This window comes from Phragmites australis, chromosome 18 (genome assembly GCF_958298935.1).
Source record: "Phragmites australis chromosome 18, lpPhrAust1.1, whole genome shotgun sequence".
Taxonomy (NCBI): Eukaryota; Viridiplantae; Streptophyta; class Magnoliopsida; order Poales; family Poaceae; genus Phragmites; species Phragmites australis.
Genome location: NC_084938.1, coordinates 27,029,463 through 27,055,537, shown reverse-complemented (window position 1 = coordinate 27,055,537; position 26,075 = coordinate 27,029,463). Strand labels below are relative to the sequence as shown.

Sequence of the window (26,075 nt, the reverse complement as noted above, 5' to 3'; positions counted from 1 at the left end):
GCCGCTTGGAGCGCCCCATCCGCTGGGTTGAGACGCAACCGTGGCCTGGTGACTACCGCGGGATGGGGCTAGGCGCCGGCTGAAGGCCGACGCTGGAGGAGGTGTGGTTGCCAACCGTGGATCGCCGGATCTTGCGTGGAGTAACCGCGTTCTCTGTGACAGGGGCCGTTGGCGTGCAGCATCGAAATGGGCGTGTCACCGCGTCGTGTGGAGTGCTGCCGCTTGAGGCCGCCGATTGGTGGAGGAGGGCGTCAGGCGCTGTCAAAACCTGGAGGCCGGCCGGTGAGGAGACCTCCGGCCATGGAGAGGACATGCGGATGAAGGCGTCGCCTGAGGGTGGTTGCAACGCCACCGGGTGCTGCTGAGGGCAGTTGCGACTTTTGGTGAAAAAGGTCGCCGATGGACACCTGTGATTTGAGCCGGATGCACCGCCAAGGACCACCACCTTGTGTAATTTGTTGAAGTCGCGTGGTGCGGTTGTGCCCCAGTCGCCACCATAGAGAGATGGAGTCGCCGCCGAGCATCCTGCACCGAGCGCCATCTTGGAAGGGGGCCGTCGGGCTTATGCGCCATTAGTGGCAGCGCCTCTCGCCACAGATCCATCATTGTGGTAAGCACTTCTCCAATTGCATGATGGTTGTCTGCCAAATTGAAGGACTCCATGATTATGCTCACCGTATGTCGATGCCTTGTGCTTACCAACGATTTGACAAAGGCAGGGTATGGAGAACGGTGTCCTCCGATGGAAGCCGGTCGTGAGTACGTTCGTCCTTTGGCTTCTTAGCGCAGTGTAGATGATGGAGACGATGTCCAGTACGGTGTGGATGATGACGGTGTAGTCGCCGATCGTGTGATGTTCGTTTTCTTTTTTTCTTCCATATGCGAGTCTGGCCGATTAGTGGAGCAGAGCACGGCGTGTCTGGATGATCGAGACCTTCGTGTCTCTGGGAGATTGAGGCCTTCGTGCCTCTGTTCTTGCTTGTTGTAGATAAATCGGCCTTCTGTGCTCCTGTTCCGCTCAGGGTAGAAACTATGGTGCTGATAACGTATTGTAAATGAATGTAATGAACAGTAGAGAGACATTCAAGACATAGAGAATGATAGCTTGTCTTTATTTAATGGGTGTTTACATATTTATACATGCTGAATAGATATGATGAAAAGACACATCTATTGGAAATGCACCCATTCCCAATAGACACCACTTGGTAATTGATCATATGGTGTTTATTCTCAACAGACTTGTCCATCGTCCATGGTAGCACAGCGGCGACGATGGCGTGGGCGGGCAGCTCGATCAGCTAGCTCCCCCTTGCGCGGCTGGGGCGGCGACGTCGGTCGTCGTCGGCAGCACGGCGTTCACGTTCCTGGGCTTGCGGTACCAGAAGTAGAGCCCCATCTGGATGCAGCTGAAGAAGAAGCCGCCGACGTTCGGGTACTGCAGAACAACATGCATGCATGGTTAGATCACAGTCGTGCCGTGCCATGCATGTCTTGAAGCTCAAGTTAATGATTGGTACATACCATGACGTAGGGGTCCTTGGTGAAGAGTCCATAGCAGAACCAGGCGACGGCGCTCAGGGTGAGGCAGAAGGACAGGCTGATGGGCATGAACTCCACGCTCTTCGTCTTGATCACCTTGAACTGCACATCCATGTATCGTTCCAGTTGATTAGCCAAAACAAATTTTATCATCACAAGGTCGGCTGAAATGATAGATGATGCATGAACTATATATATAATTGAATGCTTACGATGATGCTGAGAGGCGCCACGAAGACGGCCATGGAGAAGGCGAGGCAGACGCTTCCGAGGAACTTGACCCGGTGGGGCTGGGCGACGACTTTGAGTGTGACGAGCACGATGAGCGCGAAGGCCGCCACGTCCATCAGCAGGAAGTAGGCGATGGTCCTGACCCTGGCCCTCCGGGGCGCGTAGACGAGGTAGAAGGCGATGTAGGCGGCCTCGACGCCGCAGCCAAAGGCGTTGATGGTGAGCAGCGGCCTGGAGTTGGTCTTGACGAGCGCGTAGAAGATCCAGAGCACCGAGCTGAAGAGCGCCACCACGTACGGCACGGAGCTGAACCTGTCGACTTCATGCGGTGCAGCTGCAGGAACGTCGTTCTGCACCACCGTACACACGCATGCATACGTCCATCGGTCAGCAGTCAAATAAGTTCACATGTAAATGAAGTCAGCTGAAACGATCGATGGGGATAGTGAAGAGAAAGCTTACACTGGTGCGAGGAACACCAGGAAGGATATGATGTTTCCTGCAGAAAGGAAGATCAGCAACAAACAACCATTACAACAAAATCATTGAAAGCCGATAGTAAGTCACATATGATTTTTAAGAGTTTTTACAGACTAAATATTTTCAGATAATTGCTAAGACAGATTTGTCTGTAACAAACTAGATGTCTAGGTGTGAATAAACTCACAGACGATTTTTATAAATCTGTTTATTTTTATATGTAGACACAGACGGCTTTTAGAAAAATCCGTCTTTGTAATACGGTTTCTTGTCAAATCCGTCTGTATCTAGTCGGTAGAACTAGATAAATTTTATAAACACACATCTATATTTAAAGACCTGCGAACGTTTTCAAATTTAATCGCTTGTCTCTCCGGCTCTTTTGGCTTCCAATACATACAAACCGCTAGTCTCCAAAGGCTCTTTTAGCTTCATACACATAACCTGTCATCTCTCCTCAATATAAAGCAATGAGGAGTGTTCTTCTTTCTCACTCGCCATATCCAAATGTTCCACCGTATTGAGAAGCGAGGAGTGTTATGCGTCCTCACTCGCCATTCACGTTGGAGAAGCTAGATCTCATCGGAGGGCAAATCCCTTTCACTGCATCGAGGTGAGTACCATGTGGTTCATTTCAATGCACCAGGGTTTTTATTGCTTCAATCTATGCAACTGATGGCACAACCTTGTTTTCATCATAGATTTGCAATGACGCAATTCACGGCAATTAGGAGGTGGCAGGATGGGGTTGTCCCTATAGCGGCTTTGATGACGTGGATGCTTGGTGTTGACTTTCGGCTTAGTGGAATTCGTCTTCTTCGTTGCTGTGAAAGCTCCCTCCGTCGACCCTGAGTATGCTGTGAACCGCATTCTCTATTCGGTTCTATCGGATGGAAATTTCTCTATTACTGTTCATCAGAATGGAGATATTTTCGTTAACTGTAAGACATGTTTGAATGCACGTTTCTTGTTGAATCATGGCTGTCAGTTTGGTAGCAATGCAGTCTGGTTCTAGCTGATACGTGAGATTGTCAAGGTGCAGCCAGATCCGGATGACTGCGATCTGCTAATTGAAGATGATTCTTGGGTTGACATTGTGCTAAAATGCATGAGGCTGATATAATGTCTATCATCTCATCTTTTTGAAAGACGGTGTCGATTGACCCAAGTTTGTCGATTATTTTTCGTCTTTTTGAAAAATGGTGTCATCATGATATCAATTATTTCATCATTTTGGAATACGGAGTCGATCGACCAATAATCACTACGTGAAAAAAGTCATTAGTAATAGGTGATAACCATCATTAGTAATGGGTTTCGTACCCGTCAATGTTATCACGTCACTGATGATAGATCATTAGTGATGGGTCATAACCGTGACCCATCACTAATATTCAGTTATTAGTGACGGGTCGTAACCGTGACCCATCACTATTGACTGAACATTAATAACGGGTTAATCTTGACCCATCACTAATGACTCATGAATATTTTTTGTATTTTTAGACACGAAAAAAATATAAAAAAAACAATTTTTCACCTGAGCCATCCTAACGCAGGCCCATCCAATATGCCTCACAATCCACGCCTTTTTCACATTGTTTTCAAGTTTGGGTTCCATTCCCATGGAACCCACGAGCTCCTCCTCGCTCGTGTAGCCACCTTACCACCTCTACTATCATATAGTTGTGATAGAAACCGGATCTTTTATCCTATTAGCCTTCTTCGCCAAAGGTCATTAGTGATGCATCATAAGCATGACCCATCACTAATGACTAATTTTGCCAAATTTTGTCGCGGATTATAATTTGATAGGTGACCGGGAATGTATTCGGTAAAACGAGCATAACTTTTGCATATGGACTCCGATTTTGATATTTTTTGACTCTACGGTTATCTATAGAAAAAGTTACATCCGTTGCTGACTGACTATGTCGGTTTCAACAAATTTTTTATGGCCAAATTCAGACTGGAAGATTAAGTTCTCACCCCCTGAAGTTTTTACATTGTTTTCAGAATGTGTGTTTGTGCCCATAGCCACCACACCTTACATCAAACTTGAGTGAAAATATGCAATATTTCTTATTCTAGTGCTGCTGAGGTGAGAAAAAAATAAGAGAAAAATAAAAAAAATATTTGTGAATACCGTCATTAGTGACTGGAGTTGGTCATTAGTGACGGATTGCAAGTTGACTTATCACTAATGACTGGCATATGATAACCCATCACTGGTGAGTGGATCACTAGTGTCGGAGAGTGAACTCCTGTCGCAGGGATCCCGAGAGACCCCTCTTTAGAGATTCGGCCGGGGGGATGATCCTAGAAAAGCTTGTACGGGAAAAAAGCGGGAACGGAAGTAAATGCGCTGGCTTGCGGGTACACCGGGTTTTTAACAGGTTCGGGCCGCGCGGGGGCGTAACACCCTACTCCTGTATGAGTGTTATATCTATCCTTGAAGGGGATCCTTCAAGGATATATCTGGTTCTCCAAGGAGAGCTGTTTACAAAGAGCTGGAGGCTCTTATGTTCTAGCTAGCTGGTCTCTTGATCGTCTTGCGATCGGGGGCTGTTGTTTTCTTGTTCTTCGACTGACTCTCCTCTTCTCCTTTTTTTTTTCTCTCGGTGTCCTCCATCCTTTCCTTTTATAGATGCGCCGACCTCGACATATCCTGAATGGGAAAGAGGGGACGCGAATGCCCAGGTGCCACGGAGAAAGGCGTAATCATTTCATTTTGGCGAAGTGACAGGGGCGGTGGAGGAAGGCGGCGTGCATTCGACCACCAGCCGCTGCGGAAGCGTCGGGGTGCTCTGAAAAGGGCCCACCGGACAGCCTCAGAGGTGCCCGGTGCGCCCACCCTGTCCTGTTCTCCTGCCGGGGCAGGGTGGCAGGCCGAGCGCTTCGATTCTGGCGACGTTATCCCGAGGCGCGCAGGCGAAAACGGGACGGGACCCGTGCATTTAATGGACCCACGCCCCCCTGCCATTGCATGGCAGGGTCTGACACTGGGGCGTGGGCAGCCGAGAATGTCAGGATGTCAGAATGTCAGGCCACGCGCGCCTATTAAATGCGGCATCGGGCCCTTGACTGGATGACACCCTGACGACGGGGCCCTTCGAGTCTTTGAACGAGCTTGCGCGAACCTTCGGGGGACCGAGTCCTCGGGGGCTGCCACGTGCAGCCCCGAGCACTCTCTCCCGAGCACTTCAGCGGGACCTTCGGGGCACCGAGTCCTCGGGGGCTGCCACGTGCAGCCCCGAGCACTCTCTCCCGAGCACTTCAGCGGGACCTTCGGGGCACCGAGTCCTCGGGGGCTGCCACGTGCAGCCCCGAGCACTCTCTCCCGAGCACTTCAGCGGGACCTTCGGGGCACCGAGTCCTCGGGGGCTGCCACGTGCAGCCCCGAGCACTCTCTCCCGAGCACTTCAGCGGGACCTTCGGGGCACCGAGTCCTCGGGGGCTGCCACGTGCAGCCCCGAGCACTCTCTCCCGAGCACTTCAGCGGGACCTTCGGGGCACCGAGTCCTCGGGGGCTGCCACGTGCAGCCCCGAGCACTCTCTCCCGAGCACTTCAGCGGGACCTTCGGGGCACCGAGTCCTCGGGGGCTGCCACGTGCAGCCCCGAGCACTCTCTCCCGAGCACTTCAGCGGGACCTTCGGGGCACCGAGTCCTCGGGGGCTGCCACGTGCAGCCCCGAGCACTCTCTCCCGAGCACTCTGTTTCTACCTATCTTGCAGGGTGGTGATATGTGGTGGACGGCCGGTCTGGCCTCGGGACTTAGGGACCCCTGGTTCTAAATACACCGACAGTAGCCCCCGGGCCCGCTGGCAGTCGATGGGACGGAGACTGCGAATGGGCCCTTCGTCGCGACCGAGGCCAAGGCTGGCCGGATGCCATGTGGCAAGCTTTCGAGAGGTGGCCCCTGCGGATTTTAGACCTCAAGTATGCCCCAACGGGAAAATGAGTGGTCGCGTGTCCATACAACTTCCGAGGGGCACGATAATCATACGGGCGGCCCGCGCGGTCGCCGCGCAGATCGAGGAAAATACGCCTGGCAACCGCTGACATCGCGCGATCGGCGGGAGATTCGCCTGACAGTTGCGTCGACCGAGGCGACGCTTCGCCGAGCGAACCGTCCGGGGCGGCAGTTTTTGAATTTTGAGATATAAAAGGGGGAATGGATCGGTCCGTTCCCCTTTTTCACGCTCTCTCGCACCCGTGCTCCTGCTTCCTTTGCGCTTCGAAGCCCCTAGGAAATTCCCAGGCGACCGGAGCGTTCTTCCTTTTCTCTCTCTTCACCACCAAAAAACGCCTTCCACTCCGCTGAGATGACGAGGGTTGGAGGAGGACGCCGGGATAGGACTCCGGACAGCATCTTGCCGGAATCACGCCTGAGGAATGAGGAGGCGGCGGATAAAATCAAGAAGCTGCTGGTGCCGGAAGGTCAGGAGGGTGCTGTGGTGGTGAGGCCGGCGACTCTGACGCCGACGACGACCGTTCCTGGACGAACCGTCCTCTTCACCTCCTTCGTGGCGGCGGGGCTAGTGCCGCCGTTCTCCGCCTTCTTCCTGCAAGTGCTGGAGACGTACGGCATCCAAATGGCGCACCTAAGCCCCAATTCCGTCGTGGCGTTGGCGGTCTTCGCACATCTCTGCGAAATGTTCGTGGGGGTGATGCCGTCGGCGACGCTGCTTCGCCACTTCTTCGTCCTTCGGCCGGTGGGGAAGAAGAGGGGGCACTCCACGGCGGACGTCGCGGGGTGCTGCAACCTTCGGCTCCGGGAAGGCCTGGGGGACCATTATATTCCCCAGGTGGTGCGCAGCAAGTGGGAGGAATGGCGACGGGACTGGTTCTTCGTCGACATCGACCCCCACGAGCGGCTCGAGTTGCCAGAGAAGGCGGCGGAACCTCGGCGATCGACGTGGGAGGCGCCGCCGCCAGAAGATGCGAGGCTAAAGCCGGTGCTGGAGCGCATCTTGGAGCTGCGCGAGTCCGGGCTGACCTCCGTTATGGTGGTCGTGGACTTCCTGCGTCGACGACTGGCGCCCTTGCGGGAGCGGGCCCGACCAAGCTGGTTCTATACCGGGCCGGAGGACATCACTAGGACCCAGATCGGCGCGAGTTGGGATCTGGGGCAGGCGGAGCTGCGAGGGATGACCCGAGTGATCACCGGGTCGGAGGACATGAGCCGGGCGGAGCTCCCGTGGCCGGAGATGGCGCTCTGCGCCCATCCCGACCGGGTGGCTATCATGAGGCGGCTGCCGGAGTTTGACGCCCAAGGGCCCGTGGACCGGCCAAGAAGCCGGAGTCCCGAGGCCTCTGAACTCCCCGGGCTGGAAGAACTCCTGGGTGAGGAGGTCGTTGGCAGCTCGGCGCAGGCTGGCGACGGGGCCGCCACAAGCAGTAGCCGCCGCGCCAGAGAAGAGGGCGCCCCTGAAGCTGCTGAAGAGTTGACGTCGGGAGACCGGGGAAAACGACCCCGGGCCTTGATCCTGCTGCCGGAGTCTCCGCCGTCGCCGACGGCAGCGGCGGCGTTTCCGGTGCTGGAGCCGCGCCTGGTGCGGATGGGGCCCGCGCCGACGCCTGCGACCTGCGCGGCGGAGACCGAGACTCGTGCGGCGGCACCCGAGGCCCGCGCAGTGGCCCAGCCGAGCCCTCAGCGGAAGAGGCGGCGGGAGGGGTCCGGACCGACGGCACCGGACCCGGACATTAGGCTCCCAGCGGCCAAATGGCGGTATCGGTGAGTCATTTTTCTTGCTTTTCCATGGGTCCTTTCGGCCCGAACTAAGTTTTGACAACTCTTACTTGTCTCCCGTAGGCCGGCCGCAGGCGTTGCGGCGACGGAGAGGGAGCAGGCGCCAAGGCCAGAGCCGAACCTGCCCGCTGCGCCAGCGGAGGTCAGTGTAGGAACGGCGGAGGCGCCAATCGACGTGGAGGCGCCAATCGACGTGGCGGCCATAGGGAGAGAGGCGGTGGCGGCGACTACCGGAAGGGCGCCGGCGGAGCCTACCCCGGGCGCGGAGAGCCCGGGGCGGAGAACGGTGGAGGCGGATGCCTCGCCGGGGCCGGTGGGCAAGGCGGCTGATGCGGGAACGCAGCTGCCGTCCGAGGCCTTGGCTCCGGAGGAGCCTACCCCGGGCAGGCAGAGCCCGGGGCGGATGGCGGCACAGGGCCCTGTGGAGAGCTCGGCCCCCCTGGAGGCATCCGGCGGAGAAGCCTGGGACCCACCGGCGCTCGCAGTGCCTGGCCGGCCTGCCGATCCCCTCTTGGCCGCCATTGAAGGCGTCCGAGCCGCAGTCGGGCAGTTGGGCGCGGCGGTGGAGGCCAAGGAGGGGGAGCTCGAGGCCGAGCACGCCCGCCTGGTACTGGAGAAGGCGCAGCTGGCGGGCGCCCGAGAGGAGGCCCGTGCGGCAGCCGCGCGGGAGCAGAAGCTCCTGGAGGACATCCGTGCGGAAGCCGCGCGGGAACGAGAAGGCCTGAGGACCGCGCGGGCAGAGGCCGCGCGGGAACGAGAAGACGCCGCCCGCCTGGCTGAGGCGTCGAGGCAGCAGGCTGCCGAGGCCCTTGCCAGGATGGGGCAGGCGCAGGTGAGGGAGGCGGCAGTCACGGCCCGGGAACGGCTTGCAGAGGAGCGGCAGGCCGAGCTGGCCCGCCGAGAGGGCGCGGTCGAGACGACGCGCGCCGACCTCCAGCGCTGGGAAGACGACCTCCAGAAGATCAGAGGAGAAGTCAAGCGCTGGGAAGAGGACGTCTCCATCCGGGAAGTGGATAACGAGCTATTAGCGTCTGATCTCGGAGCCCGGGAGGATTCGGTGGTCCAGCAGGAGGAGGTGCTGGCCCGACGGGAGAATGAGCTGAGTCGCCGGGAAGGCGAACTGAATCGCCGAGAGGGCGAACTGAGTCGCCGGGAAGGCGAAGCCGCTGCCGCGGCGGCCACCGCGGCTACCAGGGCGGAAGAAAATGCGAAACACGAGGCGGAACTGACCGCCCGTGAACAAGCCCTGTCCGAGGTGGTGGCTAAGGCGAAGCTGGATGCCGTCCCCGCCGCAGCTGGCGGTTCTTCCGGTCCGGCCGAGGACCAGGGACTCGAGGCACAGCTGCGGGCCGCCAGGGAGAAGCTCGAGGCAGCCTTTGTTTCGCGGGTCAACCTCGTGCAGATGCTGGAGGATATACTCCGGCGGATGCGACGGGCCATGGAGAAAGGTGGTCTTGGGCGGCTTGTCGGCGACACGAAGGGCGACGGCCCCGCACGACAAGTGTTGGAGCTGCAGCAGGTCTGCGAGCGCCTCGAGACCCTGCCCTGGGCAGTTCAGGAACTTGCCGCCCGGGAGGGACGTGGCTTGGCCCAAGCCGTGGCCGAGCATGTCCTGGCCTGCTACCGAAGCAGGGACCCGGACTTCCCATTGGAGCCGGCGCGGGAGGGAGTGGTCGAGGCTGAGGAGGAGGTCGCCCGAGCAGCGGTTAGGAGTACCGCCTCTGCGGTGGCGGCCGGCTTCAGGCGAGAGGTGCCGCCACCGCCAGCCCCCGGGGACGACTCAGAGGACTCAGCCGACGCCTCTGCCGCTGACTAGGCCTTCGGCGCCCTTTTTTCTTTTGTTGTAGATGCAGGAGTGAATATTAGGAGTGAACCCTTAGAAAAATGCTTTGTCTATGTCTTGTGAATATAATGGCAGCTTTTCCTTGGGCTCGCAACTCCAATTTCTCTGTATGCTTGATGTTTCCTCTGGCGCTCCGCCTGGAAGTCCCGAGGAGTACTCAGTCGGGCCGCTCCCGACCTTCCCATCCCCGAGAAATGAAGTTGTTCTGGTTGCTGGCGTTGGCGCAGCCAGCCTTCAAGCTCTCGCGAGTCCGTACTGCCTAGTTTAAGAAACAAAGACACAGACTCCCTTGCTCGGGAGATGGAACGGCCCTGCCCGGAACACGCCGTGCCCAGCGGACACCTTTTCACTTTGCGACCACTCAGCCGGTAGAAGGGAGACGCGTGTGAGCGAGAATGTGACCAAGATTCCTCGCGGTCCGGTGGTGCCCGGGCTCAAAAAGGGCCGGACCGAGCACTGACAGCCTGCCCCCAAGGCCTGAGCTCCGGACTACTCGAGCAGCTCGAGTGATAGGATTACCCAGGGCACCTGAGGACCCGGTAGTGCTCGGGGTCCTTAAGAGCGGACCGAACACCACGACCACCACGAAGGGCTTCGGTCAGACGTTACCGCACACACGGTACTCCTTTCTACGAGCCGCTCTGTCGTTCTGGAAAAAAGCCGACACGCGGCAGGGTTTTTGCGTGCCAAGAGACCACCTCACCGAGCAGATTAAAGCGCAAGAGCCCCCGAGAATGACTCGGGAACATAAATTTACTGAAAGCAGACTTGTCTGAACATAACCACTCACCGGACAGCCGTCGGCCTTCCGGCCAGCCGACCCAGAAGGGGTTGATTCCGAGCTCGGGGGCCCGGGGACTTGATCCTTTCAACGGAGCGCCCGAGCGCCCAGAGTCATACGAGGCTCCTAGGGTCGGGTGATCTCGACCACCCAAGCCTAGGCGGTAGGACCACCCGAAGACCCTTGGGGCCGACCAGAGACCGGGGCATTGAAGCCCTCGCGGCCGAACTGCTTGTGATTGCCGACCTGTGACTTAAGAGAGAGAATATAGAATTTCTTTGTCTGGTGCGCTCTGTTAGTGCGGTACTTGCCATAGACTGCTCTCGTTTTTTCGACCCGAGACCTCTCGAATACCCGAACCGGCAGACAAAGGCGGACAGAGGCATAACCTAGAGGTCCTATGGTTCGGTGGCGCCCGGGTATGACAGGCCAGACCGAGCACCGACAGCCCGCTCCGAGGGCCTGAGCTCCGGCCTACTCGAGCAGCTCGAGTGATGGGATTACTCAGAGCGCCCCGAAACTCGGTTAGTGCCCGGGAGCCCGTCACGACACCGAACACCACAGCCTACCATGTCGGACGTAAGTCAGCGGCGACTGCTCGCATGTATACCGATTGGGATTCTCTTGTCAACGGGAAAAAATGAGAGAGCGAACTTTTTCTCGCACAACCGAGCACCTCACCAGACAGATTAAACATAGGAAATCCAGAGATATAATTTGACATAGTGATTGCTTATTAAAATACTGAATGTACGATATTTACAAGGTTGCGTGACAGTAATTTACCACACGGGGCGAAGCCTCCAGACTGCTCGGGCGGGGAGAAGCCCCCGGCCTTATCAACCTGAACCGCGAGCTTGACCGTCTACGGGTAGAAGCATCGAAGATGCTCGATGTTCCACGGATTCGGGAGTGGCTGCCCTTCCTCCGTCGCCAACCTGAAAGAACCTGCCCGGGGGACTGCAATTACGGTGAAAGGACCTTCCCACACAGGGGACAACTTATTCATTCCTTCGCGCGACTGGATGCGCCGGAGAACTAGGTCCCCCACCTCGAGAGACCGGGCCCGGACGTGACGCAGATGATAACGACGCAGACTCTGCTGGTACCGAGCCGCCCGGACAGCAGAACGCCGCCGGCGCTCTTCCAGGTAGTCTACGTCGTCGCGCCTTTGATGCTCCTGCTCGCCCTCAGAGTATGCGTGCACTCGAGGGGAGCCTAGAGTAAGCTCGGAGGGGAGGACCGCCTCGGCGCCGTAGACGAGGAAGAAAGGAGTTTCCCCGGTAGCGCGGCTTGGCGTAGTCCGGTTGGCCCATAGCACGGCTGGCAGCTCATCCACCCATCCCTTCCCGTGCTTAGCGAGCACGTCATAGGTCCGGGTCTTGAGGCCCTTTAGTATCTCTGCGTTGGCACGCTCGACCTGCCCGTTACTCCGAGGATGAGCGACGGAAGCGAAGCAAAGTTTGATGCCAAGATCCTCGCAATAGTCCCCGAACAAGGCACTAGTGAACTGGGTGCCGTTGTCGGTGATGATCCGATTGGGGACACCAAAACGGCTAGTGATACCGCGGACAAACTGGAGCGCCGTGCTTTTGGTTATCTTGATGACTGGGACTGCCTCCGGCCACTTGGTGAATTTGTCGATAGCGACATATAGGTATGCATAGCCCCCGACCGCTCGGGGGAATGGACCCAAAATGTCCAAACCCCAGACCGCAAAAGGCCATGACAGGGGAATGGTATGGAGAGCCTGAGCTGGCTGGTGAATCTGCTTTGCATGGAACTGGCATGCCCTGCAGCGCCGAACCAGCTCGGAAGCATCCTGGAGAGCTGTGGGCCAGTAGAAACCTTGCCGGAAGGCTTTCCCGACCAGCGTGCGGAACGATGAATGGCCACCGCACTCGCCCTCGTGGATCTCAGCGAGAAGATCGCCGCCTTCTGCCCGAGAGATGCATTTTAGGAGGACACCTCCTGCGCTACGTCGGTAGAGATCCCCGTCTACCATGGCATAGCGTTTGGACTGCCGAGCAACCCTTTCGGCAGTCGCCTCATCCTCGGGTAGGAACCTTTCTTTCAAGTACCCTCGGATGTCAGACATCCACGAGGCATCTTGAGAACATTCGGTGAGCACAGCGCACTCGCCGGATGGCGGCGCCCTGACGGGGTTTCCCACTGAGGGCACCGCCGGGGTCCCCTGAATTGAGTTCGAGGTTTCCCCTTCATCCTGTTCGGCAGGCAGGACGGAAGGCCGTGCGAGTCTTTCTTCAAAGACTCCGGCAGGGACGTGCGCACGTGATGAGGCCAGGCGAGAGAGCTCGTCGGCCGGAGCGTTGTCGCGGCGAGGGATATGCCGTAATTCGAGGCCATCGAAGCGTTTCTCGAGCTTCCTGACTGCGGCCACGTACGCCGCCATTTGAGGATCCGTGCACTGGTACTCCTTGGAGACCTGGTTGACGACCAGCTGGGAGTCCCCCTTGACCAGGAGGCGACGAATCCCGAGCCCCACCGCAGCCCGGAGGCCGGCGATGAGACCTTCATACTCCGCCATGTTGTTGGATGCGCGGAAATGCAACTGTACGACGTACCGGAGCTCTTCACCCGTTGGGGAGGTGAGAACCACTCTGGCCCCTGCGCCTTTCAGCGAGAGGGAGCCGTCGAAGTGCATGACCCAGTACCCGGGCGCGTCGCGCCCGGGATAGGCAGAAAACTCTTCTGGGTCGACGCAGGGGACGGGCGTCCATTCTGCCAAGAAGTCGGAGAGCGCCTGGCTTTTAATTGCCTGGCGACTAACGAAGTGTAGATCGAACTCCGCCAGCTCTACTGCCCATTTGACAACGCGCCCGGTGCCCTCCCGGTTCCGGAGAATGGGTCCCAGTGGATAAGTGGTAACCACTAAGATTTTGTGCGCCTGGAAGTAGTGGCGCAGCTTCCGGGAGGCGACGAGCACGGCATAGAGCAGCTTCTGAGCCTGAGGATACCTTGTCTTAGCTTCCCGGAGGACCTCGCTGACGAAGTACACCGGACGCTGTGCCCGGCGGGTCCGGACGGTGGCCCCACCCGGGGGGCTGCTACAGCTCCCAGGGTCGGCGGTATGGTCGGGGTTGGCCGGGCATTCGAGCTCGATTCCTTGGCTAGGAAGAGCAGTGTGCTCGGGCTCGACCCCTCGCTCCGGGGGAGCCACGAGGACAGGTGAGTGATCGGGGGCCTCTGGGAGCTGGGACCCAGCACCCGGCCCTGAACACTCGTCTCGCTCCACCACCAATACTACGCTCACAACCTGAGGAGTGGCCGAAACGTAAAGCAGCAGGGGCTCACCTTGAGAAGGAGCCACCAAAACGGGTGGCGAGGTAAGGTATTTCTTTAAGTCGCGGAAGGCCTGCTCGGCCTCCGGCGTCCAGTCGAAACGACCGGATTTCTTCAGAAGCTTGAAGAGGGGGAGCCCCCGCTCCCCGAGCTTAGAGATGAAGCGCCCGAGGGCGGCCATGCAGCCGGCGAGGCGCTGGACCTCCTTGAGTCGAACCGGGGGTCGCATTTGCTCGATGGCCCGGATCTTCTCCGGATTGACCTCGATTCCTCGGCCAGAGACCAAGAAACCAAGGAGCTTGCCCGCCGGGACCCCGAAGACACATTTCTCCGGGTTGAGCTTGAGGCGGGTAGAGCGGAGACTGTTGAAAGTCTCGGCAAGGTCCTCGAGCAGGGTGGCGCGGTCTCGGGTTTTGACCACGAGATCGTCGATGTAAGCCTCGACGTTGCGGCCAACCTGCGAGTTAAGTGTGATACGAATGGCGCGCTGGAAGGATGATCCAGCGTTGCGCAGGCCGAAAGGCATTGACATGTAGCAATAAGTCCCCACCGGGGTAGTAAAAGCAGTTTTTTCCTCGTCCCCTACGGCCATGCGAATCTGGTGATACCCAGAATTTGCATCTAGGAAGCATAAAAGATCACATCCCGCAGTTGAATCTATGATTTGATCGATGCGAGGTAAGGGGAAAGGATCTTTAGGACAAGCCTTGTTAAGGTCGGTGTAGTCCACGCACATGCGAAGCTTGCCGTTGGCCTTCGGGACGATGACTGGATTTGCTAGCCAGTCGGGGTGGAGAACTTCTCGGATAAATCCGGCGTCGAGGAGCTTGCGGACTTGCTCGCGGATAAACTCCTGGCGTTCTGGCGCCTGCCGCCGGACCTTCTGCTTCACTGGGCGGGCGTCCGGACGCACGGCCAAGTGATGCTCGATCACCTCCCTAGGGATCCCGGGCATATCAGACGGTTGCCAGGCAAACACGTCTACGTTAGCCCGGAGGAAGGCGACGAGCGCGCTTTCCTATTTGCTGCCCAGGTCGCTGCCGATACGGACAACCTGGGTAGCATCTTCGCCCACCTTGACCTCCTTCGTTGGAACAGTCGTGTCGGCGGCGAGTCGGGGTCTAGATGAAGAGGGTCCCGGGCCCCCTGAAGAGCCATCAGCCTCGGCTTGCGCTGAGACTAGGGCCATGTAGGTTTGTTCGGCGCAGGAGACAGCGCCACCGGAGTCAGCGATCACGGAGATAGAGCCTGCGGGGCCGGGCATCTTAACCGTAAGGTATGCATAATGCACGGCCATCATGAACTTGGCGAGCGCCGGACGCCCGAGGATGGCGTTGTAGGGGAGAGGGAGCTCCGCGACATCGAAGAGGACGCACTCCGTACGAAAGTTGTCCCGGCTCCCGAACGTGACAGGCAACTCAACCTGCCCGAGGGGCAGGGAGTGTCCGGGCGTTACTCCACAGAAGGGGAGCGACGGCTTTAGGCGTCGGGAGGGTACTTGCAGCTTCTCAAAAGCCTCTTTGGAAAGGAGGTTGAGGCCGGCACCACCGTCGATCAGCACTCTGCCGACTTTGACATTGCAGACAGTGGGAGATACGACCAGAGGTAGCCGCCCCACAGCTGCAGTACTGACGGGGTGGTCGGCCATGCTGAACGTGATCGGAGCATCCGACCACCTCAGGGGTCTTGCGGCCTCCTCGCTCGGGGTTGCCGAGCATACTTCGCGCCGCAAGACCTTGATGCCACGGCGCGAGCAGGGTGTGTAGGCGCCTCCGTCGATGAAGGCAACCGCATGCTCGGGCTCCTGGAAGCCGAGCTCGGCATTGTTGGGAATGACCTCGGTATTGCCTCCCCCGCGAGACTCGTCGCGCTCCCTCTGGCGCTGCTCCACGAGTCCCTTGACCGTACGACACTCTGTGAGGTCGTGCCATCTGGTCAGGTGTATGGGACACCATTTACCTGGCTCGGGCCCCGCAGGAGCGGGGACCCTCGCTGGAATAGGAGCCCGGCCAGGGGCCGGGGCTCTTGCTGGAGCTGACGCCCTAGCCGGCGCTGGGGCCCTCGCGGGCGCAGAGGCCCGAGAAGGAGCCCGAGCAGGGGCCCTGACGGGGCGCCGATCGGCATCCGGCCGACGCTCTTGCCGGCGATCGGGCTCTTGTGGCTCCCCGTGAGCGGGGATTTGGGCTAGCTCAACGGGAGCAGCCTCGCGCTTCCTCCTCTTTTTCTTTTCCCGCTTATCAGAGCGGGAAGAACTTGGTCGATCGGAAGCGGGGCGAGGAGCATGCCATGCCCTGGCCTCCGCAGCTTTGGCGCACTTATCGGCCAGTGCGAAAAGTTCCGCAGGGGTCTCGATCTCGTGCGTACCTAGCTTCTCGAGCATCCGCTCATCACGTACGCCCTGCCGAAAAGCAACAATAACAGCATGGGGGGCCACTCGCGGAATAGTGTTGCGAACCTGGCTGAAACGCTGTATGAATCGACGCAGCGTCTCCCCTTCCTGCTGTTGGACGGCGTGGAGGTCGCACTCCAGCCCGGGACGTGCGAACGTACCCTGAAAGTTGGCCACAAATTGGTGGCACAAGTCGTCCCAGGAGCTGATAGATCCCGGGGGTAAGTTCATAAGCCAGGAGCGGGCGGAACCCCTCAAGGCAACATGAAAATAATTTACCATCACCTTTTCGCTGCCTCCGGCCGCTTGGACGGCCGTCGTGTAGATCTGGAGGAACTCGACGGGGTCGATGGACCCGTCGTACTTCTCCGGCAGCTCGGGGCGGAACTTGGAAGGCCACCTCACCCGACGGAGCTCGGTGGTAAAGGCACGGCAACCGGTGCCGTACCCCGCAGCACGAGCGGGGGTTCTTGGTGGAGAGGAACGGCGAGCCGGGGATCCCCGGTGGTCGTGGACCGGGAGAGAGGAAGCTTGGTCCTCTGCCCCAACCCCCTGCCGTGTCTCCCGCTGGCGCTCGAGAGTGACCCGGGCATCCTCGTGGCCCCTTCGCTCGTCGAGACGCAAACGGAGGTCCCGGGCCTCGGATACGTCCTGGGGGATGGCGCTCCGCCTGGAGGCCCCTCGGCCCGTGCGGGTGTTGCCCGCTGAGGAGCCGACTCTGGCGGCACCGCGCTGAAAAGTGGCGCGAGGGCTCTCGACCTGCACCTGGCGACGAGCGGTGCCGACCAAAGCGGCGATATCTTGCATCCACCGGCCTTCCGGAGTGTTTGGCGTGGCCCGAATGGGAGGGTGCCTGAGGAGGGCTTGCGCTGCAAGCAAGGCGCTCCCTGGGCTGGCCTCACTAAAAGCTAGCCTGCGCCGGGGCGGCGCTCGACGGGATCCAGAGGCGGACCTAGCGGCCGGGGCCCCGACCATCTGCTGGGGGTCGGAGAGCACGCCGGCAGCGGCGGCGCTGATGGGCCCAGCGCCCTGATCCCCTTGGGCGGGAAAAACCTCTTGGTCGTGGGGCGGCGTTCCGTTACTGGAAGTGGAGCCGGAACGCTGGAGACGGTGCCCACCGGCCATCTTTTCCTGTGGAGAAAAAAAAGGGAAACAAACAATCTAGGGATATTCCCCCCTACCTGGCGCGCCAGCTGTCGGAGAGTGAACTCCTGTCGCAGGGATCCCGAGAGACCCCTCTTTAGAGATTCGGCCGGGGGGATGATCCTAGAAAAGCTTGTACGGGAAAAAAGCGGGAACGGAAGTAAATGCGCTGGCTTGCGGGTACACCGGGTTTTTAACAGGTTCGGGCCGCGCGGGGGCGTAACACCCTACTCCTGTATGAGTGTTATATCTATCCTTGAAGGGGATCCTTCAAGGATATATCTGGTTCTCCAAGGAGAGCTGTTTACAAAGAGCTGGAGGCTCTTATGTTCTAGCTAGCTGGTCTCTTGATCGTCTTGCGATCGGGGGCTGTTGTTTTCTTGTTCTTCGACTGACTCTCCTCTTCTCCTTTTTTTTTTCTCTCGGTGTCCTCCATCCTTTCCTTTTATAGATGCGCCGACCTCGACATATCCTGAATGGGAAAGAGGGGACGCGAATGCCCAGGTGCCACGGAGAAAGGCGTAATCATTTCATTTTGGCGAAGTGACAGGGACGGTGGAGGAAGGCGGCGTGCATTCGACCACCAGCCGCTGCGGAAGCGTCGGGGTGCTCTGAAAAGGGCCCACCGGACAGCCTCAGAGGTGCCCGGTGCGCCCACCCTGTCCTGTTCTCCTGCCGGGGCAGGGTGGCAGGCCGAGCGCTTCGATTCTGGCGACGTTATCCCGAGGCGCGCAGGCGAAAACGGGACGGGACCCGTGCATTTAATGGACCCACGCCCCCCTGCCATTGCATGGCAGGGTCTGACACTGGGGCGTGGGCAGCCGAGAATGTCAGGATGTCAGAATATCAGGCCACGCGCGCCTATTAAATGCGGCATCGGGCCCTTGACTGGATGACACCCTGACGACGGGGCCCTTCGAGTCTTTGAACGAGCTTGCGCGAACCTTCGGGGGCTCTGTTTCTACCTATCTTGCAGGGTGGTGATATGTGGTGGAAGGCCGGTCTGGCCTCGGGACTTAGGGACCCCTGGTTCTAAATACACCGACAACTAGTGACAAGTCAAGTTTGTGACCCGTCACTAATGACTGGTCTATGATGACCCGTCACTGATAATCTAATCATTAGAGACTGGTTACAACTTGACATGTCGCTAATGACTAGCTTAGGACGACCCGTCACTGATGACCTTATCATCAGTGACGGGTTACAACTTGACCCGTCACTAATGACTGGTCTAGGATGACCTGTCACTGATGATCTAGACATTAGTGACAGGTCACAACTTGACCCATCACTATTATGATCAATGACTGATCATGTTACCATCCATGATCACTCATTAGTGATGGGTCCCGATCAGAAGGCGTATTAGTGACGCGTCCTTATTGGATCCGTCACTAATAGAACATTAGTGACGCGTGTTGAGCAGCCGTCACTAATGTGGTGCCTCTTTTGCTAGTTTCTTACGTAGTGAATGATGTATAGCTAGCTAGATTTATGTGTTCTCAACAATGTGTGATATTTTTAACCTTTATGATATGTAAATGCATGTGTTTTATTTTCTGAACAATGTGTGATCGATGTTCTGAATAATATGTCAATATGTTTAATTTGTGAATCATAAAGTGTATATCTGTATGATCCTTTCCCCCTATAAGAAAATTTGCTTCTCGGCTGAGCAGATTTGCTGATAGGGGAAAAGGAGACACAGACTGTTTTTTTTTATATAAAAATCTGTCTGTGACAATCAACACAAACGGGTTTAACCAATTATCGTATGTGGCTCTTATTACTTATAGACGCGTTTAAACAAATACCGTCTATGAATTTTACTACGTACAGAGGGTTATCTAGAAACTTTGTAAGTGTGTAAGTATATTGCAGACGGTTCTGAAACCGTTTGTAACAATGTCGATATCATAAATACTTTTGCAGAGACGGAATAACCCGTTTTAAGATAGTGACCACTTGTTAGTGACATTTTTTCAGTATATGTTCTTCACAGATGCACACGATCGAAATGTGTCCAGTTAGAAGAAAACGGTATGTATGTACAGGAGAGTATGGCTGGAACTAATTGGTAGGTAATGCGAGGTAGTTTTGGGTGGGATGTATTTTATTGTGATTTCATCTATTTGCTGGTGCAACATTCATGGCAAAGTTTGCAGGCACAAGCCTTCTTCACTGCTCAACCAATCGCCATTTCAAGAAGGAGATCGAGCAGATATAGTACTGATTCTGAGAGAGTGCATGGTGAGTTGTTGGCAATTTTAATCCATGAGTAATTGCACTCCTACCATTCTTCAGTTGAATAGTGGCTAGGCGATGCATGCATGCATTTGTGTTCGATCTAGCTAGAGACAGAATGTGTGTGACCTGTGCAGTGATCACTGCTAAACAAGAAAAAAGTAGATCAATGGGGACAGAAAGTTAAAGAAGACGGAGTAGTATAACAACAAAAGATGAAAGCTGTTGATGAATCAACAAAACTGTCTGTTGTCATGTGTGAGCTGCATGCATTTCTTCAGTTGAATAGTGGCTAGGCGATGCATGCATGCATTTGTGTTCGATCTAGCTAGAGACAGAATGTGTGTGACCTGTGCAGTGATCACTGCTAAACAAGAAAAAAGTAGATCAATGGGGACAGAAAGTTAAAGAAGACGGAGTAGTATAACAACAAAAGATGAAAGCTGTTGATGAATCAACAAAACTGTCTGTTGTCATGTGTGAGCTGCATGCATGCATGCCTAGCTAGAACACATAAAGGTGTGTGTACAGTGCAATGGGACAAACGAAAAGAAAGAATAAGCAACAAAAGAAGGATGAAAAGGTAAAATGGAAATCTCGTACGTCGTCTTGTTGGTGCAATCTAGAAGGACGTACAGAATGTACGATATTAGAAGAAGAACCATGCACAAAAGGTGAAGTGAAAATTCCACGAGAAAGTATATAACTAGGAAGAAAAAAGCCACATGCACGAGCAGGATCATATCGATGCATGGATTAGAGTTGTGCACTTGCATGCATGATCGCCGATCATGGCCGGACGGCATGCATGAATCTTTATATTACCTGCAATTCCGGAGAGGGTGATCGCCGGGTGAGCCATCGACAAGAACGCCATCGCTGATAGTTAGTTGACGAAAGTGTCAGTGGAAAGGAGAGGAAGAGGAGAGAGAGACTAACTAGACGGGCTAGCTAGAGCTCAAGAGATCTCTGCTGATCTTCTCTTCGTCAGAGAGAAGAAAGCCAAGACCCCTTTCCTACTTCCCTCTCTGACTCCCTGAGCCACAAGAGGAGCTATACAAGGTGCGTCTGCTGCTACTACAACTGCATGTGTGGTTTGGCCCTGGGGATGGGCGCTGGCATATATAGCCGGAGCCCTACCCCTTTGGGGCTGGGGCTGGTGCTGGGTGCTCAACGGTTCGGTACACACTCGATCCCAGCCGCATGATTCATCAACCACTGCACATTGCGGTGTGCATGCATGCACCAGCAGATCATGGTCATACAAAGGGTGTATCTAGTCTGCACTTTCTTTGTGGTCGATATTTCTTTTACATTGGTGAGAAATAATTTGTGCATGCTAGCTATACATTTGTCCCTCTCCACTAAGATTAGATGTGGTTATGCGTGTGAAAGGTTAGAGGACACTCCACCCAATTAGCATTCCTTGCATTTCAAACATGTGAAAATGAGTTAAGTGTTGGTTTTATTTTCACTTGCCTCAGAAGTAGAAAGGGTTATCGCGGCTTTATTTGTGCGGTTTATTTGTAGAAACATGTAGAACTGTGGTGAAATATGTAGTGCTTAATGTAACAAAATGTAGAACCGAACTATCATGTTTATCAAAAATGGAGTTGAAGAAGGCATGAAGACTCTTGCCACGCACACAAGGAGCCACCTGAAGAATGAAGAACACGTGCTCGTCGTGTACAAGTACAATCCGCTGGCCTAGATGAAATCAGGCTGAGTATTCAGGTACGAATGCAAGGACAACTCACTGTTTTCTCAGTATTCTTCATCAATGAATCCAAGGACAACTCACTGTTTTTCAAGCAATTTCCGTTGCTTGTAAGTCAAAGCAAAGAGGAATTAAACCACCCTTTTCTTCTACAAACTCTTGCAGAGGTGATATTTTCTTTGAAATGAATTTAGATGCCATTTTTATTGCATTATTGTGTGATAAGCGTGTAGATGAACAGTACCTCACTACTGGAAAAAAAGGTATAAGAGTGCTGGTTGAAAAACGGTTTCATTGTCGTTTTTTCAACCGGCACTGATAGTCAGTGACTATCAGTGCCAGATCTGAAACCAGCACTGAAAGTTCTATTCAGTACTAGTTCATACCTTCAATCGACACTGAAAAAGGTTCACGAGCCCAAAAAAATAAATGAACCGGCTCGAAAGAACCAGCTCAGCTACCGCTCCTGCCGTTGCCACCACTGTTTGGCCGCGCTCTACTGGCTGTCGCGCCCGCTCCTCTGGCTAAGCCCTCTTCCCCATCCCTCACTTAACAAAACCAAGCACGCAGACGAGCCACCGATCAATGTACTCGGTGGCCTCCCCCGAGATGACATCCTCGACGTGCACCCGTCATAGCCCCGCTGCGGCGTCGTAACGCACGGACGTGACGACCTTGTTGAACCGGGGCTCAACGCCGGAGAGCGCAGCATAGGCCTCGAGGTAGTCGACGAACTGACGCTTGGTGGGGTACTCCGGGTAGTTGTTCCCAAAAGGCATCCCCGAGAGCTCGCAGAAGTGGCGCGGCAAGTGGAGGAGGAGGAGCATGGCGGGAGCTCACATATCTAGTTTGAAAGAGAGAGGGAGAGAGAGAGGGAGAGAGGAGGGGGTCGATTAGGTTTGTGGTGTGGAAGAGATAAGGATGCGAACGTGAGGACTGAGCGTCTGAGCCGGACGTGAGAGCAAAGAGATAAGGCTAGACGTGAGGACTGAGCCGATGAGCCAAAATTGTATTGGAGGTGAATTTCGGGTCCGGACAGATTAGTGCCGGTTGGGGGCTTGACCCGGCACTGATGTGTCTTATCAGCGTCGGTTCATAGCTGGAACCGACACTAAAGTATTAGTGTTGGTTCCAGCCACGAACCGGCACTGATAGTCCTTTTCAGTGTTAGTTCTTAGCGGCTCACTCATTTTTCGCGCGCGGGAGATTAAGAACCAGCATTGATACATTTTCAGTCGCGGTTTTTGCACAACTGACACTAATAGGACGTTACTTATGACCTGTTCTGTAGTAGTGACTTGTTGTCCTCTTCTTGTTTCTTGAAGTTTTCTTGCCCATCGCAATATTACAACGTCCAATTGCAGAAAAAGGGTGTAAAATTTGATGTTTGCTTGTGTCAAGATGGTTCATCAGGTTGTTTATCTCCATTTCAAAATTAGGCAAGATAGGGTGGTTAGTTCTCATCATGCCAATATCAACCTCCATATATTCAGAAGACATATGCATAAATTTACACCCATTCAAGTTGGCCAAAAGATGCAAAGCTGTTATCCTATCTTGTCTAAAAATGAAAAAGCCAGTAGATTTAGAGATTCTAGATTAACACCTAGTTTGACCTTATTTCAGAAGTGCTGTAAAACTAAGTACTGTTAGGCAGCTCCTACTTTATTTGTGTGAAACTATCAAAGATATAAACGGGTGGGCTCGGGTGAACTTTCTTCTCCGCTTTTTTAACTAAATATGGTTAAATTTTGTAAGATAAAATGAAAAAAATGCTACTAATGTTCTAGTTTCACCCACAAATAGCTAAGGCCACGCCACTTTTCGAGAGCCGGAGTTTACAGGTTACAATTTAATTTTCTCGCAGGAGTCGGGAAAATTTCCTGAGGCCTTACTAGGTGACTTACATCGTTTACAAGTCCTACGCACGAGTCAAGTAATCAGAGTTAATATCACCTAGATATATTAGATGAAGTTGTTCAGGGATTAAAATTTCACCGAAAATTTAGCGAAATTTCGTAAATTTTAGGAATTTCGGAGGGAAACGAAATATCTATTCTGAAATTTTCTTTAACTGATACGTGGAACCCACATAGCAGGAGACGAAAAATAACTAGAATTGTGGTAAAATTTCACAAATTTTAGTCTTTCTGCCGGTTAATGAAAAAATATAAAACGAAATTTAAATCCCTGAAAGTGTTACTAATGTAGTCACTTTCACTAACCTTTATGATGCACCTACGTTCACCCCCATCGTGTACTTCGAGACCGAAAAGTGTGGTGCCTAGTTACCCAGTACATCTTCCCAATGGTTTGAAAAGAGAGGAGCCGTCCACTAGGGAAGCTCTGGTCAATGGCGCATGCGGCTTCACGTTCCTGGGCTTGCGGTACCAGAAGAAGAAGCCAACGTACGTTCGATCGGGTACTGCGGAACAATGGATGCATTCATCAATGCATGGTTAGATCAAAGTCGTGTCATGCATGTGGGCAAGGTAATGGTTGGTACATACCATGACGTAGGGGTCCTTGGTGAAGAGTCCGTAGCAGAACCAGGCAACGGAGCTCAGGGTGAGGCAGAAGGACAGGCTGATGGGCATGAACTCCACGCTCTTCGTCTTGATCACCTTGAACTGCACATCCATGGATCGTTCCAGTTGGTTAGCCAAAACAATTCTTATCACAAGGTCGGCTGAAATGATAGATGATGTATATAAGCTTACGATGATGCTGAGAGGCGCCACGAAGACGGCCATGGAGAAGGCGAGGCAGACGCTGCCGAGGAACTAGACCCGGTAGGGCTGGGCGACGCCGGAGCCGAAGGCGTTGATGGTGAGCAGCGGCCTGGAGTTGGTCTTGACGAGCGCGTAGAAGATCCAGAGCACCGAGCTGAAGAGCGCCACCACGTACGGCACGGAGCTGAACCTGTCGACTTCATGCGGTACACCTGCAGGAACGTCGTCCTGCACCACCGTACACGCATGCGTGCCTCCATCGGTCAGCAGTCAAATAAGTTCACATGTAAATGAAGTCAGCTGAAACGATCGATAGGGATAGTGAAGAGAAAATTTACACTGGTGCGAGGAACACCAGGAAGGATATGATGTTTCCTGCAGAAAGGAAGGATCAGCAACAAACGTTGTACTTGTCAGTGAAATTTTCAGTATATATTTTTCACAGATGAACACGAAATGTATTCAATTAGAAGAAAACGGTATGTATGTACAGGAGAGTACGGCTGGAACTGATTGCTGGTAGGTAAAGTGAGGTAGTTTTAGGGGATTCGCATCCTCTGACTTTGCTATTTGACAAAGTCAGAGGTGCTACAGTAAATCGTGAGCGTACGAGGAGCGAAATACAGTTTATTACTGTAGCAAAAGCGATGTAGCATCTACTGTTGCGAACATTGTAGATTGGTACTGTAGCGATGCTGCACCACTAAAATCCGACTGTTCATTTGCGATCGGGCGGACGAGAAAAATACCAACTGCATGTACTGTAGCACCTCTGAAAGGAAGGATCAGCAACAAACGGTGTACTTGTCAGTGAATTTTTCAGTATATATTTTTCACAGATGAACACGAAATGTATCCAATTAGAAGAAAACGGTATGTATGTACAGGAGAGTACGGCTGGAACTGATTGCTGGTAGGTAATGTGAGGTAGTTTTAGGGGATTCGCATCCTCTGACTTTAAAATTTAGCAAAGTCAGAGGTGCTACAGTAAATCGTGAGCGTACGAGGAGTGAAATACAGTTTATTACTGTAGCAAAAGCGATGTAGCATCTACTGCTGCGAATACTGTAGAATTGGTACTGTAGCGTGCTGCACCACTAAAATCCGGACTGTTCATTTGCGATCGGGCGGACGAGAAAAATACCAACTGCATGTACTGTAGCACCTCTGAAAGGAAGGATCAGCAACAAACGCTGTACTTGTCAGTGAATTTTTCAGTATATATTCTTCACAGATAAACACGAAATACATCCAATTAGAAGAAAACGGTATGTATGTACAGGAGAGTACGGCTGGAACTGATCGCTGGTAGGTAATGTGAGGTAGTTTTGGGGGGATTCGCATTTTTTGACTTTGTCACAGCAAAGTCAGAGGTGTTACAGTAAATCATGAGTGAAATACAGCTTATTACTGTAGCAAAGCGCTGTAGCAGATACTGTAATACTGTGGAATTGGTACTGTAGTGATGTTGTACCACTAAAATCTGGACTGTTCATTTGCGATCGGCGGACGAGAAAAATACCAACTGTATGTACTGTAGCACCTCTGAAAGGAAGGATCAGCAACAAACGCTGTACTTGTCACTGAATTTTTCAGTATATATTCTTCACAGATGAACACGAAATGCATCCAATTAGAAGAAAACGGTATGTATGTACAGGAGAGTACGGCTGGAACTGATTGCTGGCAGGTAATGTGAGGTAGTTTCGGGGGATTCGTATTCTCTGACATAGCTACAGTAAATCGCGAGCGTACGGATAGTGAAAGGCAGTTTATACTGTAGCAAAAGCGTTGTTACTGTTCCGAAAATTGATACTGTAGCGACACTGTACCTGTTCATTTGCGATCGGACGGACGAGAAAAATACCAACTGTATGTTACTGTAGCACCTCTGATCTTGCTTTTGAGGGAATA

At 54.4% G+C, this 26,075-nt stretch overlaps 1 protein-coding gene and 1 pseudogene across 1 annotated transcript; both read right to left on the bottom strand.

Annotated features, from left to right (window-relative positions):
- Window positions 1–1,297: 1,297 nt before the first annotated feature.
- On the bottom strand, window positions 1,298–20,589 carry LOC133898662 (bidirectional sugar transporter SWEET11-like). The gene is given in 6 exon segments (XM_062339340.1): window positions 1,298–1,438; window positions 1,525–1,644; window positions 1,755–2,086; window positions 2,089–2,123; window positions 2,236–2,272; window positions 20,538–20,589. Coding segments are annotated over 6 exon segments (717 nt in total).
- Window positions 20,590–22,981: 2,392 nt separating this feature from the next.
- LOC133898661 (bidirectional sugar transporter SWEET11-like) lies at window positions 22,982–25,657 on the bottom strand (annotated as a pseudogene).
- Between the last annotated feature and the right edge of the window lie 418 nt (window positions 25,658–26,075).